An 18686-nucleotide genomic window follows, 5' to 3' on the forward strand; every position below is an offset into this window, starting at 1 on the left:
AAGTTATTTGCACTTCTCCAACACTGAGCAATTTGGTTTTCATTTTTAATCTCCCAGACAGCTCTGCTGGAGAGTTTACTAACTGGAAACAATAGAAAGTGCATGCATTTCTGGAAGTGAGGGACAGTTGGAAGGGTAAGTGGAAGTTAGTTCAGCACCATTTGTTTAATTAAGAGTACATTAGGTCATATCTTGTGTAAAAGTTGACCATACATCACTGTAGGATAGGATACATAATTTCTTAAAACTTGATTTTGTTTCTGATCATATACCACCACAAGGTACATGCACAAAATAACAACAAAAGGTATTAATTGCCAAATGTTTACTTTAATTAAACCTTTTTAATGATACACAGTACAATGTATCCACTACTTTGCTAAAATTCACGACAAAAGCAGGTTTCATGTTTAAAAATACTTTTCATAATAAATTCATAAATAGATGAAGGTAAAGTATAAAAAATTACCGTAGTATGCAAGCTTGCTCCCTTGTCTCCTCAAATTCCAAACCATTTAGTCAGTATCGTGATAAGAAAGTTTAAAAGCAAAACAGTTACTGATGATTAGAAATGTACAGCCTGCATCTCTCGAAGAAACCTTGAAAAGCAACAGATTTGTCCTAGAAAATGCAGAACCATTTTAACACTGTTATCATCCAAACCCCTCAAGTAATTTTGGAATGCAGTGTGAATGAATTCAATATGAATTAGAGATTTGTACCTTCCCCCCAACAGGTGTGTGTGAGCCAGACTGGCTGGGATGCTCCCTGCTCTCTGGAGTTGTGGGGTTTTTACCTGTCAGATCTCAGCGAGTGAGGCACAGAAGAGGGAAAAGCTGGCTGACAGCACAGAGCATATCTGACTATCAGAAATCATCTCTCCTTACAGACTTATAAAATAGAAATCTTTAAAAACAGTTACAAAGAACTAAAGTCACCTTCTGCTCAGTACATGCCTGCTTCTATTTCCTGTCTGGCAGGCAGGACAGGGGCTGGTGTCCCCCACTGGCTTGCCCTGTTTTGGGAATGGTTTGTGTGTGTCACACCATTCCAACACAACCCTATGGGGAATCCCTGATACTACACCACCAAACCCTATGAGCAAAGTTATTCTCCTCATCAGTATTATCACTCTCCCAAGAAAGCATTTATTTTGTCAAGTATCAAACTACTTTTCACACTTTATCTATTTTAGTATCATTTATAAAGGGAAAAATCTTACTTATGCACAGCATTGAAATAGGAAATGAACATGAAAAATGCAGAATAATCAGGATGCTCTGCCTTTCACATTAATGATTTTTTTTCCTCTGGTAACTATTTCCCTTCAGTGCAAAACCACTTCCATACAAGTTTTGTGCTTCATTTGCAATGGTACCAAGATGCTTTTGAAGACATTGGGAGGCATCTGTTTGCAGCTTTCATGTCTCTGAAAATCCAGCTCTCGGCTCACTTTTAAAAGTCTTCAAGTTTTCAAGACAAGTTTGCATGCCATGCCCAAAGGACAATCTGCCATATCCTGGTTTTCACATGAGATCCTCTAGGCACCCAAAACAAGCAATAGCTCCACTTGTGGTGAAGTTCTTGGAAATCTACCAGTATTAGCTAATAGGAAATCTGTCAGTGGTATTAGCTGGGCTTCATTTAGTTTTAGAATGTGTCATTAAAGAGACATTAGAAAAGCTTGCTTTCCGGTAAAGTGAGAGTAAGAAAATCATCAGGACTTCTCCTCTGTTCTTAGGACTTTTCTCAAAATTTTGGTTTGCAAAGCAAACGTCAGCAGGTTTCTGGGCTGACATTTATTTGGCTTTATATTTACATAATTACAGATATTTGTACAAGTTCCATCCGTGATGATGGACTGGATGAGAAACTGGAGATAAAACTAGCTTAAAGCAAAATCAATACAAAGGGTAACAAAGGCCAAGCTCCTGGGAACCACATTCTGCTGATGATTTCATTTCAGTATTTGCCTCTGCATTCCACTCCCAAGTGTCACAAGGCAGAGCTCAATGTCCCCTTCTGTGCTTTTGTAATATTTTTGCACACTTTGGCACTGCCAAAAATAAATGATAAATACTAATGCAAATACATGATCAGCCAAGGGGATCTGCTTAAAAGCAATTACTGCACCATGGCCTTGTTAATGTTCAACTGGCAGTGAACAGGTTTCTTGGCAAATGTTTATGCTGTGAACTCTGAACAAGCACTACTGAATTATTCACTCGATGTACATCAGTGTCCATTTGTACCCTGAGAGCTGAAAGTCAGGTTTTTACCCGTAAATCACAGGTTTATTGCTCCTCACTCTCTTCACCCAGGTATCCTTTTGGTTTCAATAGGATTAATGGAGTTAAACCAACAATCTTCCTAATGCCTGAATTCCACAGCTGTGTGTGAGTCACAGGTTTAATAAAGTCTTCAGCAGGGCAGTGAAAAGCTCCACATTTACTGTTTATTTCTGGTCAAGAAGCTCCCAGCCTAGTGAGGACTGTGTTACTGCCAGTGAACAAAGGCAGGGTTTGGTAATCAAAATAAACTTTAACTACTGACAGCCCAAGCACCATCACTCACATCTGCTGCTAACCTAAAAGATAAACCAGGTCTTTAGGCTATTGCTTTGTTCCCTTTTGTTCAGTCAGCAGGGCATGCAAACTTGTACTACACTTGTTATAACACAGAAGAGCCAAGAGTTAAAAGACAAAACTGATTTAAAGCCATAGTTCCAGTTTTCTGCAGCAAATGAAAACTAATTGGAATCGGTGCCTTCATTTAAAGTACAGCAAGCAAATCACTGCTGCTGAATTGCACATTTTCTGACTGAAGCAGACTGACCTGCAGACAGAGCCTCACCCTTCAAGCCTAATTTAAGAGGTACATCCAGGCAAATTGTAATGAAAAGTGTAGTGCCTGGTCTAATTCTACTTATTTACTAAACAAAACTCACAACTAAGCAAATGGATCAGTAACTCCTCAGTTCTCCATCTACTGTAAAAACACAATCATTCACTGGCTGCACTGGAAGCAGGATTTATGTTCGTTTTGCTTCTTGTTCCAGTTTTAAGATGAGTTACTATGTAAACCATGGATTTCAGTCTGAGTAGTAGCAACACTGCTCTTAAACGCATGTGAATTCTTGTCAGCATTAAATAATTTGGCACTAATCCTGCAGGTAGAGGGAGGCTGAGCTCATCTGGGGGTCCCTGTTCAAGCAGAACCATGACCTCCATATGTAAACTGCCACGTGTCATGAGAGAAAGTCAAATGCTTGCAAATATTCTGTACCTTAAGGACCATCTCACCAGCAGGAAAAGCAGTCACCAGGACTGACTTTTAGCTTGGACTGTCTTCACAGTTTCTCCTGAGAGCAGAATATAGGGAATACACCAACAGCTCTGAGGTTTGGACAACTCTCATTTTCAGTGTCTAGCTGGACATTTACTGCCTGTTATCTCTGGATGTAGGAGAGCTGGGAATATCCTGGAAAACTATCCAAAACCACTACCAAGTACTGCAGCTCAGCCTGCCCTTCTGTAGAAAACATTAGAATTGTGAAAACTGTACTAGTTGAAAAATTTAAGGCCTTTTCATTCTCACAACTATAAAATTTGAAAGCTAACCCCTTAGGTAGAAGCAGACAGGCTACAAAGCATACGTTATTCCTCAGTTATCTACCTCACAGTTTAAAAAACAGAAAGAGCAGAGAATGATTTAATATTTGCTACAGGAAGATGAATAGTATTAAAAAATTAGTATCCATTAGCCCTTTCCTAAATCTTCCTAATTTTTATGACACTGGATATGTTGGATGACTAAACTGCTGCAGCCCTAGTAGCAAAACAATTCAAGTCCTTTTTGATCTGGATTTTTCAAAGAGACGAGTGACTTCACTTTGAATGAGTGCTTTTTCAAAGTAAGCTCCTTCAAATTGTCAGGATTGCAGAAACCACTTGCCATCCCTGAACACATTTGCTTTATCTGCAGAGTTAAAGATATTGCTGCTCCTGCTCTCTTTGCAAATCCACTTTTGTAAGGTGCCTGAGAGTGTAAATGCAGAGGACTGCTGCCATCAGTACCTCAGCTGCATCTACAAGATACCCCACAGAGCTGCATCTGAAAGAACTGGATGGAGCTGGATTCTGAAATCTACTTTACTTAATGTAGACTTTTGATCAACTATGGAAGATTTTTCCTGCTGAATGTTTTCAAGAAATGAAAAGCAATAGATAACTTGTGATAGGGAGAGGGAAACATTTGGGTACAAAGCTGGGAGGGAATCACTCAAAAAGACACTTGTTTCTTACAACCAAGAAGTTGCAATGCAAGCAGTTCTCAGCTGTTCTGAGGTCTTCTTCCCCATTATATGCCCACGTAGTATTTAAAGAGGTGGTTTAAAAAACAAAACCAATAAAAAAATCAAATCCACTTATGCCCCTTATGCACTCTGGTAACATAACATCAAATGGATGGCCAGAATGAACCCTGTGTTTGACCATTAGGCACATGGCAAGAGATCTTGGCTACAGTCAGTTCAAGGTTTCTCCAGTTTGTTTCCAGTGGTGCAGGTCTTGACTTGTGGAATGAAATGATGAGACCTGAGGGCAAAATCTCAGTGATACTTCCACCTGGAAAAAGGAGTTATCACTGTGCAAACAATAGCAAATGAAATGCATCCACCCTCTCCTCAAGGCTGTTTTAAATCACTGCCCTGGTCTAATCCTGCCTGACAGCAAATCCCGTGGTAGTGCTCAGGCTGGTTTTGCTTTCTGCTAAAATACTAACTTCAAATGATAACAAAACCTGAGAGAAGCTCCCCCCACCTGGGCCTGTCCCAGTAGTAACTAGCAATCCACATGGCCTAGGACAGGTGACTGCTATTTGGTCCTGTAATCAAAACCTTGGCTATTACGGCCCTTGAAATAGCTTTACCAAAGACACTGTCACTTTCTGGTCACTAGTGGAGTGCTGAGGATTTGAAGAGACACTATCAAGATTGCCTGTTCCAAAAGTGACCTCCTCTGCCAGCAGTCCCATGCTAAAAATGCTTACAGACCTTTGGGTTTGCATCAGTCTCTTCCCCAACCAAATGTCTTCCCACCCCAAAATACCAAGTTCAAAGTCGTTTCCTCCGTTCTTGTAACTCGTATGAAGGTTACAGAAAATAAAATGGTGGGGACAAATGTTGAGTAAGTTTCTCAGAGGGTTTGACTTTTAGGACTACCTCTCAAAAGTCCCTTTTTAAAAATAAGACACCAAAGCAAACAGGATTGTGTCTAACTTCTACAAAATTGCTGGTTTCACAGGAGGAGGAGGAGAATATGGCTACCATGCTACTCAGCATTAGGGTGAAGCACCGTCTAAATTCCAGTAAAGTTAGGGGTATCACCTAGCTCTTATCAGCAACCACACCCCCAGCCTTCTACAAGGGCTTTGCTGTCAAGCCTGATGCTGTCAGTGTTCTTCTCACTGAACATGGGCCCTCCATGCCTCATCATGAGCTCCGTAGCCATCTTCACAAAGGCCTCCTCCACGTTGCTGGAGTCCTTGGCAGAGGTCTCTATGGCACAGATGATATTGTCATAGTGTTCAGCCAGGCTCTGAGCTTCTTCCAGCTGAACCTCTCTAAGGTCACTTAGGTCAGACTTGTTCCCTGGAAGAAAAGAAAACAACAGAGCAATTCACAATGGCTGTTTATGTCACAGGAGGTGCTTGGCAGGAGGTTCTCGGGCTGCCCAAGGAAGCTGCAGAATTCCCATTCTGTACATTTTCAAAATGGGACTGAAAAGGCCCTGACCAACCTGACTCTGGCCTTGCTCCGAGCAGGAGGTTGGACTGGATAATCTCCCCAGCCCTTTCCAACCTGTATTTCCGTATTACCCATAAAGAACAGAAAAAGTAACTGAGGAGTGGTGGCTGTAGACCCTAACAGAAGAGAATGGGCTAGAAATTAAAGTTAAAACCATTCCATGAAAACAGCAGCTGTCTGCTGGTTCCCAGGGAAATCTACAGTGGTACTGCTGTTGTATTAGCAGCTCTACAGGCCCCAAGAGCCACATCTGAGTCCAAAACACTTGCGCTGGAAAGCAGAACTTCTAGCAAAGAAGTGACAGACCCTGATTGCCCCAAAGTCCTTCCACAATTCCTTGTCTGCTGTAGCATGTGTGTGTTCCAACTCACCAAAACACATCCGTTTGCTATGATGGAGCCTCCCTGGGCCCTGGAAACCTAAAGATCTTTATATTGAAATACTCCACAGCAGCTGTGCCTCAGGACTGGGAAATCCTGGGCATCCCACTTCTCCACTAAGGGAGATGCAAAGGACTTGAAGCTGTCTACTTCTTAACAGAAGCCAACCAAAGCAGAACATTCCTGCTTTGGTGAACCAGCGCTTTTGGTAAGGCTTCCAGTCGGGTCCATTGCAGACACCTGAACTTCAACCCAAACCCAATCCCAAACCCAAAGCTGTGGCCATACTAAACAAGCACTGCCATTTCTAACTCACCGATCAGTAACTGCACTATGTTGGAGCCAGCATACTTCCTGACATCCTCGATCCAGCGAGGGATGGACAGGAAGGAGCCTCTCTTGCTGATGTCGTAGGCCAGGATGGCCCCGTTGGCGCTGCGATAGTAACTCTGCGTGATGGTCCGGAACCTCTCCTGGCCAGCCGTGTCCCAGATCTGCAGCTGAAGGAAAACAGCACAGAGTGAGACCAGGAGCAGCTCTCCTCAACCAAGAGAGAGGGTGTGATCCAAGAGCCTTGATCCAAAGCTCCTGTATATGCAGTACACTCCAGCACCGTGGTTATCTAGTCTTTTGTTCATGATCTAAGGATGAGACTATATCCTTGAGAACCTGGATATAAACATATATATTTATACACATATATATGTAATCTGTGCTGAGAACTTGGCTGCTGCAAGTTTGTATCTCACTGGTTTCCTGCCAGCGAGCTCCTTCTGTGGCAGATTTTGAGATCCTCCTGTGTGCCCAGCCCTCGCCCTTTGTCACCCTCTGCAGCAGAGCCAGTGGAACAAGATGCCAGCCTGCAGCCAAGGTCACCTGGTGTGTCACTGAAACTGCAGGTGGGTTTTCACTACCACATCACCTGTGGCACTGACGTGGCTTTGCCAGCTCTGCTCCAGGGGCAGGAACAAAGGGAGCAGGATGTGGCCACATAATCTGAGAGCACTGATTCTGTTTTAGAAGGAAATACGAGACAATTAAAAGAATACAGACAAAAGAGCATGTAAACAAAATGCCAGCAATCCCAGGTTTCAACAAAGTCAGTCAAGGATCTGGTAAGTCTAATCACCTGTCCTTTTCTGGGTGGTAAAATAGACATTACATCTGGGCAGGAAGAAGAAATGCTTGGCTCACATACTTTTGCCTAAATCCAGCAGCATAAGAATTCTGGGTTTGGTGTCAGAGTTTGAGTTCCCAGTACTAGATGTTCCAGAGGAAGAAACCAAATAACTCAGAGCGGACAAACACAATATCCTGCTCATAGGGAATTTCTTTGTAAATCCTCTTGCTTTATAGGTTGTCTAATGTCCTGGAACACCATGCCTTATATTCCAGGATCTAAACTACCATCCATTGTTCTCATCCTCCATATAAATCTCTAATCTTTTTTGAATCTTTCAAAGCTCTTGGCTTCAATATAAAGTCACAATGAACCTATAGAATTTAATTTCATACATTTATACTCTGTTGCACTTTCACTTCTCTGTCGCCAAATGATAAATGAGAGACCAGTGCCTGTCTTTTTGTGCCATTCCTTATGTTCTGCACCTCCACTGAAACAGGACACAAGCAAATCCTTCTGGTGTTTTTAATCCTCCCATGGTATGGACCTTTTATTTATGGTTTCCTCTCTTTCTGAACCTCCTTATTTTGAAGTGTTGTCAACAGCTTAATACAATGTGCCAGTGGTATTTTGCACCAAACAATATAGAATCGTTTTCCCTGTTATTTCTTTTGCACATCAGTGTTTTGTTTGTATCTTCTGACTCCGCTGCATTTTTGAGCAGCAAATTTCACTTTGGGAAAGGCTGTGCTGATAAGATCTCATTTCCTGTGCTAAGCAAGCATTTAGATCCCAGATGATATACACACAGCTTAAAAGGAATCAATCCAATGAAAAAGTACTTCTCAGTTCTGGTAAGAGTTTTCTCAGAGAAGGGGAAAGGACTGTAATGGACTCAGAAAACCACAAAGCAATGATTATTAATGGAACAGATAATGGTTCAGAGCAGTCAACAGCAATTACCAGAGACAAGGAAATTCGGGGCAGGTTTATGGATGATGTCTGTACTTGAGTCTCCCACTAGACCTTTGTGTTTGTTACGTAGTTTTAAATCTCAATGCTTGATTAGGTCAAGTGCAAGAAAAGGCTAATGATGATTAGTCAGCTCTTAGGAAGGGCCTGAGGGATTCTGTGCATACAGACAAATAAGAAACGTTTTAATTAAAAAATAAAAATGTTTTCGCTTACACTTTTCAAGTGGTGTAAATAAAAGTGCAGAGTGACTGAGCAAGCCTGTCCTGGGCCATGTGCTCTGTGGTGGATTTTGAGACCCCCTGTACCAATACATTCCAGAGAATCACAGAATCATTGAGGTTAGGACAGATTTTGGGAGGTGGCAAAGCCAACTGGCTGCTCAGAGTGGGCTCAGAACCTACTACTTCCAGAAAGAATTGCTCCATGGTTTTCCCAGGGACAAAAATGTGTCTGACCAGCCTGCAGCTCCCTGGATTTGTTGTGCTCTCTGAAGATGAGTACAACATTTGCCTTTCTTGGGTCCTTCCTAATTTCTACAGCCTCTCAGTACTGACAGAACAACCTCAAAATGTCATCAGCAGGATCTCAGAGCACTCCCCGACATGTTTTACTCAAACACTTGTGTCTCTGTTCGCAGCACTGAATGTACAACGTGGCTGAAGCCCTCAGTGTCCTGCTGGGAACAGCACAGGGCACAGGTCAGACCTTCTCAGGAGCTCAAGCAGGACTCTTCCTCCCAGCACACATCCTCCAGGTAAGCACTGCAAGCTCGTGTTCCCCTTCTTATCCCTCCTCCTGTGCAAGGACTCCGAGTCATTCAGCTTTTCACACCATCTCCAGTTTGTGGTGCTTTGCTTCCATTACTGAGGCTCCAGTACGCGTTAGACCCTAAACAGAGACTTTTTTTGCAGACATGTGCACCAGCATGTACACACATTTGTCACTGCTCCATCACTTCTGGGGGCAGCAGGAGCCAGGGGAGTGCCCCCTGTTTCAGGCAAAGTCAGTTAATACTGCCATGGGTTAATGACTTGAGGAAGCCAAGCTATGGCAATTCTGTCAGCAAGGACAAAGCAAGCAAATCCTGCACCAGATTACTTAACGTAAAGCAAGTTGTATTTCTAAAGGAAAAATACACCTGGTTTGCTTGACAGCATCTTTGGAAAATTCTAAGAAAAATATTTTCATATAACATGAATCAGTCTGACACATGGTTAAAAATATAATTGAAGAAATTACAAAAATACCACTTCTGATCCTAAGTAAATACTATTTCCTCCAGCCTGTGTACAGAGATAAATTTCACAGAATTCTACTGAAAAAGAACCATGACAACTATGTAAAAATACCAGTCACAACTATAACTTTAACCAACTATTGCATAGTAAAAGTTTTATATAGTATTTCTGTTAAACTATATTTACAAGCATATAAGCCTTGACAAGAAATAACAATTGAAAACTCTTTGGAAAAAAAACGTAGTCTTAGTATTTCTCCTTCCAAAGTCCCTCAGTGTAAGTTACAAGTTAAATACCAAAAGGACTGTACTAGCCACGGGCTACTAAAAAAGATAAGCTCATGTATTCTTTTGTACAAGTGTAACATGTATGTTGTAAATGACACAAAGTTCTTAATTATTTATTTCCTTGATTTGAGTGCTTCAGCTTTGTAAATCACATGATGGTAGCCACGACTGTCACTCAGTAACCTTTTAAAGCAGTTCCTGGTTTTCTAATTACTTTGGCACCTCCTTCGGTGTAAGAAAGAGAGAGAGAAGTCAGGATTGCTGGAGAATTGTGCTGAATTCATTTGAGATCATTCATTAAAAACACCTATGAAATCAGAGGTTGGTGGCAGGCCTGCAGGGGGACCACTGCTAGGAACAAGAGGCCAGGATAAAGAACAGGGAATAAACACTCATTGCTCAGGAGAAATATGACAGAACAGCCAAAGGGAACAAAGGCAAGGAGCCACCTCTCTTGAGCTAATTGTTTCACTACTGAATACCCATTTCCTTACAAAAGCTGGTTATTTTGATCTGCTCTTAGCTTTGAATTTTTTGGACAGCCACGCTCTTCGTGGTGGCACATAAAGGGCAGTGAGAGACACCAGAAAAAAAACTGAAACACGGAGTGTTTCAACAGGATGTAAGGAGGAAAACAGAAGGTGGTAAAATTCATGGAGGTTCTCTGGAAGATCATTCTGGGATGTCTGCTCAGAAGCAGATTTTGAACTACAGAAATAGACAAAATGTTGAAGATGGTGAGTGACAGGTTGGCCAAAGAGCACCGTCAGTGACCATTATCAAATGTGGCTTCTTCTTGCATTGACAAACACATTGTTTATCAAAGGTTAATGCTTAACAGATGGCCACAAGACACATTAAATAATTTCTCCCTCCCTTCCTTCCTACATAATTTATTAAGTACTTTCCTGCTTCTCCTAAAGTATCACAGGAGTTCGGGTGTACTTTCGCTTGTGGAGCAGCATAAATAACGACTAAGTGCATCCTACAGCTGGCACCTTCCTTTACAAAAATGGAAATGCCACTTTTACAGCAATGTAACAACCTCCATAAGATTTCCCAGTAGTGAAATCCTGGACCTAAAGACTATGCTAAATGAATCTTGACCAACTGTGTCTGAATCCTGTCATCTCAAAGGGCAAACAATAATATACACTTCTGTAGGCTGGCAAATCACAACACTTGCTCCTAAAAACATTTATTGAAACGGTCTTGCAACTTAATCCACGCAGTTTTTGCCAAAAGCAACATCTCTGTGGCAGGGTATTTCAACTTCAAGTGATATTCATACACAGACCAGTAGGGATAAACTGCTCCGTTCAAATGTTTCCCTACACCACTTTCAGAGAATGAGGAATCCCTCTTTGATGGGAATGCAGTATTCCCGTTTGCTCCAGGTTATGAATGTCAAAGGAGTTGACAGAGAGCTACACTTTCCTCTGGATATCAAAGAATATTGCTTCCAATAGCTCTGCTTGTATTTGTGTAGCAATGTTATTAAACCCCCAGTCAGGAGACAAGAGAGTTAACAAGTCACAGCTTTGTATTACTTGCAATTTGGCCAGATCATGACACATTATATTTTGGGCCATTCTGAAAGGAATACAGTTTGCAGCCATGAGGCCTGAATCAAAGCCAATAATCTTGATAACATATGGGCTGAAAAAGCTTGTAAACGAAGAAGTGCAACAGCACAGAAAGAAGTATTTGTTATAAAAGGACAGTTTTCAACTGTTCTTCTGCTACTTTCTGAACATTATACTGAGAGAGAAAAACTAAGGCATAGAGGAAAAAATACTTTATGTAAAACACTACAAAATGACAGCATAAAGTAGACATTAAAGACAATTAATCAGCTCACAGGAGGCAATTCATCGAAAGAAAAAGACTTTTGTTACTACTAACCATGATTTATGGACGTGGACTTAGGAATGTCCTTGCCTATCATTATGTAAAATCTTGGTTCCAGGACTTTATAAATATCTTTTCTTACAGTGACATAACAGTTATAAAACATCTTTGTTCTGTTTGCCAGTTTTTTTTCTATCACTCAAAGAACAAGTTATTATTTTATCAATAGGACTTTAATCACTATGCATTAAGTGATTAACACCACTTTTAAACACTTTTGAGTGATTAACAAGACCAACTTCTGGGCACTACAGTCTGTACTCCAGGATTTAGCCAGCTAAGAAGGATGTCTTTTAGAGGAAGCAGTATGCCACAACTTCAACCAGCTAAACAGCGTATGCTAGAACATTTCTTTAAATGTACACAGACTGCAGACATTTCACAAAGCTGATGGGGAAATTCTGGATATATGCTGGCCAGAACTGGCCTTTATGATGAAAATCAAGGTGGTCACCAGAGGTACTTTGAGGTTCCACTGGACCCCAGGGTGTGAGATCTGCCAAAGCCCTGCCTGGCTCCGTGGCAGCAGCAGTTCAGCTCCAACATCTCCAACAGCCCATGGCCCCTGCATATCCCCCTGGACAATGCATCCCACTGCAGCTGGAGATCTTGAGCAGAAGTCTGGATGGCACAGCCAGGAGTACACACTCTTCCTCCCTGGAAGTGGTAAATCTCTGCAAGTCAGGGTGAGCACACTCTGGGGAACCTTTCGAACCAGCAAACTGCTTTATTTCTGAAGAGAAAGCTTCAGTTGTCAGGACTGTCCAGAACAGCTCCTTTCTCCAGCACTAATATCTCTGTAAGTTTAGTCATCTTCAGTAGCTGATGAAGCAGCAGTGTATGGAATACCACGTGAGATGCCTGGAAGAATACAGCTTCAAGGTGCAAGGAAAACCACAAGTTTCATAAATAATTTAAGAAAAAAAAGTTATTTGCAGAACCTTAACCATCAGAATTCCAACATGCATCTTTTCCCTTATCCAAAAACACACATCAAAAGAAAGTGAGACCTAAAATCCTTGGGCTCCAAATGTTTCAGCAGCATTATGTAACTGGAACGGGAACATCTGAAGTCTGAAGCAGAAAGGGGCACTAACACATTTAACCATAAACTGTTTGTTTCAATCTCAAAATAAGTGGTGTTGGGTTGCAGCACTACCCTCAGCCAGACTAAAAATGAAGCTTAGGCCACTGGGGATGTGGAACAAGTAGTGTCCAAGAGCTCCTTGGTTCTTTTTTTGGTAGACACTTTGTTTTGAAGAAACTTCTGAAGATGAGCTTCTAAAACGTTATAAAAACAGGAATTTTCTCATTTCTGCACCACTTGCTAAATAGAAAACAGTAGTGTCTTGAGTAGCATAAACCCCTAATGAAATCAAAGCAGCAGACAATTACCTGGCCTGCTTTTGTAAGGCAAGTAGTGCACGTAGTGTGTGTAAGGGAGCTCAAAAAAGTGTAAGAAAATGCTTCCTTATTTCCTGTTTCCAGTAGCAGGCTGAGCAAACCTAACCCAGATTAGATGGACTGCTCTGAAATCTCAATCCAACTGGAAAAGTCTGATTTAGACTTCACACACCCCCTGCACCTTAACAGACCAAACAAAAAAAACCCTCCAAGCAAAAGTTTTCATATTCAAGCTGTGTCCCTGACTCAGCAGCTGACAAAAGTATCTGTAAGGTAAATCAGCAACAATGTTGGATTAATTTCCCTAAAGTAATGCTCAAAATACTCTTCTTCAGCATGTGCATTCCTAATTTTCTTCTAAGTGCAAGTACAGAACAACCCGAAGAAAAAGAAAGCTTCAAGACCTTGCATTTTCTTACTTGTTCTTCATGAAGTACTGAGAAATAACGCACAGGTTTTGTTACAGACTGCCTCCTGATCCAGGGATATTCGGGTGTGAGTACTGGCAATATGAAAAAGCACACCTAGGAAGTTGGGCTGATTTCCTGGGGTACTCCTCCCCTGCTCCTCAAGTCCCTGGCTGAGACCCCTGGCACCAGGAACAGACACGTTTGTCACTTTCTATGTGCGCGGCATTTAAATGGAGGCAGGTTTCGACCTTAAAGGAGAACCCCCACTCCTCACTTGCCAGAAAGTGTGGAAGAGGCACTGACAGCTCAAACAGAAAACCCGAGTTTCCTTTTCAGCTCCTCAGCCCCAGCCAGACGCGATAGGAGAAGGTGTGATACTACCAAGAAAATAAACACTGTTGCTAGGTGTGGAACTGCTCATCCCTCTCTTTTCCTAAGAAATGTGAGCCTTCATTTCTTCCATTTTCTGCAACTTTCTCACCTTAATATTATGCCCACCAAAGTTCATTCTTAAGAAAAAAAACAACAGAGGACTTTGACACCTACTTTGGTAAACACAGGCCAAAACTTAACTGCAATTGCTGTATTTGTGTGTCACCAAGAGCTTTACAATTCCGTCATCTTTCTCCAGGCAGTGACTGGATTAAGTGCTCTTTAGTCTCACTGTGGGTAAGGATAGTTGTACGACCCTGTCCTGGAGGGGCTGGTGATGGGATTTATCCCCGCAGCCCCTTATAAACCGCATGTTTAAATGCTTTAAACATTTTCTCCCCACAGTTTACTTGCACTTCTGTGCTCAGAGGGTGAGCACAGTTGTAGGGAATCTGTGCCACTGCGAATCTGAGCAAACATCCACTGGGTACATGTCCTAGACTCTTTCTAACCCCGACAGTCAGCTGATTCCCTCCAGCATAAGAAAAGCAGATGTCAAATTTAGAGTTCATTGGTTCTATAAAGAAGAACTGTAAAAACAGCACTTCCTGTGACACCCTGTAAACAGTGTCTTAAGATAATAACATGCCTAATTTAAGAACCTTCTCTCAATCTGCCAGTTCCACATCCCTTTCTGGAAACGCGACAGCCCAGCTGAGCTTTCTTCTGGCTTGTAAACAGACCACGGCCAGAAGCCTGAGGAAAGAGGGGTGCTGCTGCTGCTGCTGCTGCTGCAGCGCAAGGCAGGCTGAGCGTGTCCCCGGGCGCGTTTGCAGCGGGCTTTTGGCGGATCCGGCTACGCAGCCGCTCCCGCCGCAGCCAGCCCGGCGATGGATGCGCTCGGTCCCTCCCGGCCCGTTCGGGGAGCGGCTCCGGGCAGCCGGGTCTCCGCTCGGGGCACCCCGGGGCACCGCGCCGGCCGCCGGCCCTCGCTGCGAGCGCGGCTCGGAGCGCCGAGGCCGGGCCGGAGCGAGCCCCGCCGGGCCCGGGGCCGCGCCGCTCACCTTCACCCGCTTGCCCTGGATCTCCAGGCTCTTCATGGTGAAGTCCACGCCGATGGTGCTGCCCTGGCGCTCGGCGAAGGCCCCGGTCTTGAAGCGCTGCACCAGGCAGGTCTTGCCCACGCTGGCGTCCCCGATCAGCACCAGCTTGAAGAGGAAGTCGTAGCTCTCCTCGGGGTCGGGGCCGGCGCCCAGCGCGGCCACTCCGGGCATGGCGGGGTGTGCTCCGGCCTCCGCCCGCGGCCGAGGGCAGCCGGCTCTGCGCAGCGCCCGCCGCCCGGCACCGCGCCGGGCCCGCCCCGCTCCGCCCCGCACCGCCCCGGTACCGCCCCGGTACCGCCCCGGTACCGCCCCGCACCGCCCCGCTCCGCCCCGCTCCGCCCCGGTACCGCCCCGGTACCGCCCCGGCTCCGCCCCGCTCCGCCCCGCACCGCCCCGGTACCGCCCCGGTACCGCCCCACTCCGCCCCGGTACCACCCCGGCACCGCCCCGGCACCGCCCCGGCACCGTCCCCGGCACCGCCCCGGGCCGGGCTCGGCGGGTCCGAGCGGGGATCGACTGCTCAGGGCACCCCCGGCCCGCCAGCTCCGAGCGGGGATCGGTCACTGCCCGGGACCGGCGGCTCCGAGCGGGGATCGGTCACTGCCCGGGACCGGCGGGTCCGAGCGGGGATCGGTCACCGCCCGGGGCACCCCCGGCCCGGCGGCAGGTCCCCCGTGCCCGCGGGGTCTGTGCGGGTCGCGGTCCAACCAACACAAGGCATCGTGTGTGGGCAAAGAAGCGGTAGCGGTTCTGGCGGTGATGATGAGCCATTGATCGCCGAGGACCTGCACATGCCAGTGCTCGTCCGCATCCTTGCTGGAGTGACGGATTTTTGCATTGTGTTTTCCTGGGTTTGTGTGTTCCCTTTACAGAAATAAACAGGTGCAGTTGCCATTCAGCCTTCCGGGAAGTGCAGCTGACTTGCCTTGCTGGCTTTTCGTTTTCGGGTCTGAGCTGGGTGTGGTTTGTTTCCATAGGCACAGGCCAAGGCTCAGGGCTATGGTTTTTCACCCTTGCAAGGTCCTGTGCTGCTGAGAGACGGCTTTAGAGCTGTTAACATCCTGCTACGTGTCTGACATATGCACGTGTATGTGTGTGACTGGGTTACACCACAGACTGGTTCTATGTGTTAAGGGTGTCTCAAGAGGCCAGAATTATTTGTGTTTTAACTGCTATCTACAAAGCCAAGTGCTCGTTAACAGGTACTCTCCCTTAGGTTACACGGTAAATCAAGATGCTAATAAAAAGAAGCTTTACTAATTAAATATGTTGTCAGAGCACATTTTGTTACTCTGTTATTTTTACCAAAGATTTGGTAAATTTTGCTAAATTCCATCCTCATCGTTTCAGGTTATAAAACTGTGAAATGAAACTGTTTTATGGCAAAGAGTGAGAGTTAAATTGTCCCGTAGGTAGTTGTGCAGGAGGAGAGCAACCTGATTATCTTTGAGCCAGCACAGCCAACTAGGCCAGCTTGGCTTGAATTGCCTCTGAAATCAATCTATTTTTGGGTGGCTCCATGATTATTCCTTTTCAAGTCTGAATATATATTTTTGGTCATCCATGGTAACCTTCCAGCCAAGGGCAGAGGTTTAAGTAGTCCATCAGGCTGGACCAAAGGCCTTCTGTTCCTGGTAGCCTGCAACTCTGAATTAAGCCACTGAATCCTCAGATATTGATCAGCCAGGAAAGAAAAGCTGTTAAAGAGGAAATAAGACATCACTGTCTGTATGCTTTCATGCTAATTATATTTTCAGAGCTGAGAAAAACACTTCAGGAAATTTAGGTTAGTTAGGAGGAAGCAGTGCTAGAGATGTCAGCTTTTAATATTTATAATTCATTGCATCACCTCATTTTAATGGAAAACTAAAGGTGCTACTTCTATGAAGATAATTATAAATCAGGTATTTCATTATTCTTGCTAGAAATCATTGCAAACATGCTGCTTTTCATCATGAGCCTTTAACTGCTTTCAAAATAAAGAATTCCCCAAACAAAACCCGCAAATTGTCACATTATACTGTTAGGCTTCTGTGAGGGATCTGTGATGAGTTCTCTCACGTCGTGAAAGCTCTAAGTAGTGGTTTGAGTGTTGAAATACTTGGTTTTCTTTGATTAATCCCCAGGCTCCACCAGGGTTAACACCTGTTTCATGCAAAGATCAGGAAAAACAAAATGGGTTTGAGTGAATTCCAGTTTGTATCTGGCTGTATTTGAGAGTTTGGCTTGATTCATCAGAGAAGAGTAGAGAGTGCTAGAAGCACTCTGGAGTAGTCTCTCTTTTAGTACTGCTCTAGTAGTACCTAGAAAACAGCACTAAAACCTGGTAGAAAACCCCCTAAACGGGCCTTAGTCACAGTTTCCTTTCCTCTCAGTTCAATAGGGGAAGTGAAATTTCAACTGCACCAAATGGGTTGGGCTGCAGAGCCCTGGGTGCAGGTTGTTGGCAATTTCCACATTGGATTTTGGGGCGGGTGGGACTGGATTGTGTTTCAAAGCAGCTGCTGAAGACTTGATGTTAAAAAGGAAATTAATTAAGTTCTGACTTTCTAAATAAGTTTCTGCAGTGGTCTCATATGAAAGGGACAAAACACAAGGAAGATCCTAAAATCTGTTCCCCGCTCTGCTGCAGCACTGTTTGAAGGAGCCGAGGGCAGGCGTTCTAAGTCAGTTCTGTAACTCTCTGAGGACACAGTACATTTATTGAACCCTCTGCAGCAGCAAGCATTCGTTCCCAGTAACTTCCAGTGGGAATGTAGAACAATCACCAAAACTGTTCATGAAAACCAAGATGACTTGAGTTATGGCCTGGCTTGCACATTGTTTGTACTGTGTTCCAAGATAAAATTTTCCAGCAAATTTCAACATTTTGTCCCTGTATTTACAATGCAGGCATGTTATTTGATGTGGTAATGCTCTTTATGTGGTACAGCCTTTCCCTGGGTAGGTTTTGGTTAAGAGAGACAACATTTTGTCCTCTCTGTGGATGGGGCGTGGACCTTTTAACTCACAAAGGCTGACACAAATGGATGGGTGTTCTGAAGCCCGTCACCAGTGAACAGATGTTCCTGCTGTACAGGAACACAGCAATTCCTGCTGGCAGCCTCTCTTTCCCATGTCTGTGTTCTGTGTGAGCAGGAACTGGGGGGCAGCACGTGGACGGAGATGCTCTTTGAGGTAATGGTGAGAATTGTGTTTAAATGGGAACAATAGGTTTTTCCTGGAGAGCCTTGTGTGCTCCTTTCCACTCAACCCTTTGTCCTTCAGAGCTGCAGTGGTCCCAGCACTTGGAAGACCCCTGGAATCTCAGAAAGTGGTGCCACTTGGACCTACTCTAGCAGAAATGTTGCCTCTGCCTGGTGTTCTGTTGCTGTAGTAGCACAAGAGGCAGCAGAACTGTCAAGTTATAAGGAAATTGCTGACAAATAAATGGGGAAAAAATCAGAGTCCAGAACTTCTCCAACCAAGGATTTGTGCTGAGTACTTCTCCTTGTAAGCCAGCAGAGTCTACCCTTGCTATGGGAAAATTGAAAATGTGTCCCTCGTGGTGACCCCTAGCAATGAAACAGCTTCTGTTCTGCAGTTGTTCAGCAAAGTGTGTGACTTTGTCATGTGTGACGTGCTCCTTACCCTGCGCGGGTGTCGGGTTTGTTATCAGCCAAGTTTCAGAACAAGCT

General features: G+C 44.2%; 1 protein-coding gene across 1 annotated transcript; it reads right to left on the bottom strand.

The window, feature by feature from the left end:
• Positions 1-310: 310 nt before the first annotated feature.
• RAB43 (RAB43, member RAS oncogene family) lies at positions 311-15246 on the bottom strand. The gene is made up of 3 exons (XM_048315693.1): positions 14971-15246; positions 6503-6686; positions 311-5650 (listed from the first exon to the last, which is right to left on the bottom strand). Exons 1-3 carry the CDS (start codon positions 15178-15180, stop codon positions 5397-5399), a joined length of 648 nt encoding a protein of 215 aa, XP_048171650.1. The 5' UTR covers positions 15181-15246; the 3' UTR covers positions 311-5396.
• Between the last annotated feature and the right edge of the window lie 3440 nt (positions 15247-18686).

This window comes from Corvus hawaiiensis, chromosome 11 (genome assembly GCF_020740725.1).
Source record: "Corvus hawaiiensis isolate bCorHaw1 chromosome 11, bCorHaw1.pri.cur, whole genome shotgun sequence".
NCBI classification, from domain to species: Eukaryota; Metazoa; Chordata; class Aves; order Passeriformes; family Corvidae; genus Corvus; species Corvus hawaiiensis.

What these genes read in the sequence shown, in the direction of transcription:
- RAB43 (XM_048315693.1), bottom strand. Translation starts at nt 15,180, where the DNA reads ATGCCCGGAGTGGCCGCGCTGGGCGCCGGCCCCGACCCCGAGGAGAGC. An exon ending in TCCAGGGCAAGCGGGTGAAG is followed by an intron (nt 6,687 to 14,970) that starts GTGAGCGGCGCG and finishes GTTTTCCTTCAG; the next exon opens with CTGCAGATCTGGGACACGGC. An exon ending in CATAGTGCAGTTACTGATCG is followed by an intron (nt 5,651 to 6,502) that starts GTGAGTTAGAAA and finishes CTTTTCTTCCAG; the next exon opens with GGAACAAGTCTGACCTAAGT.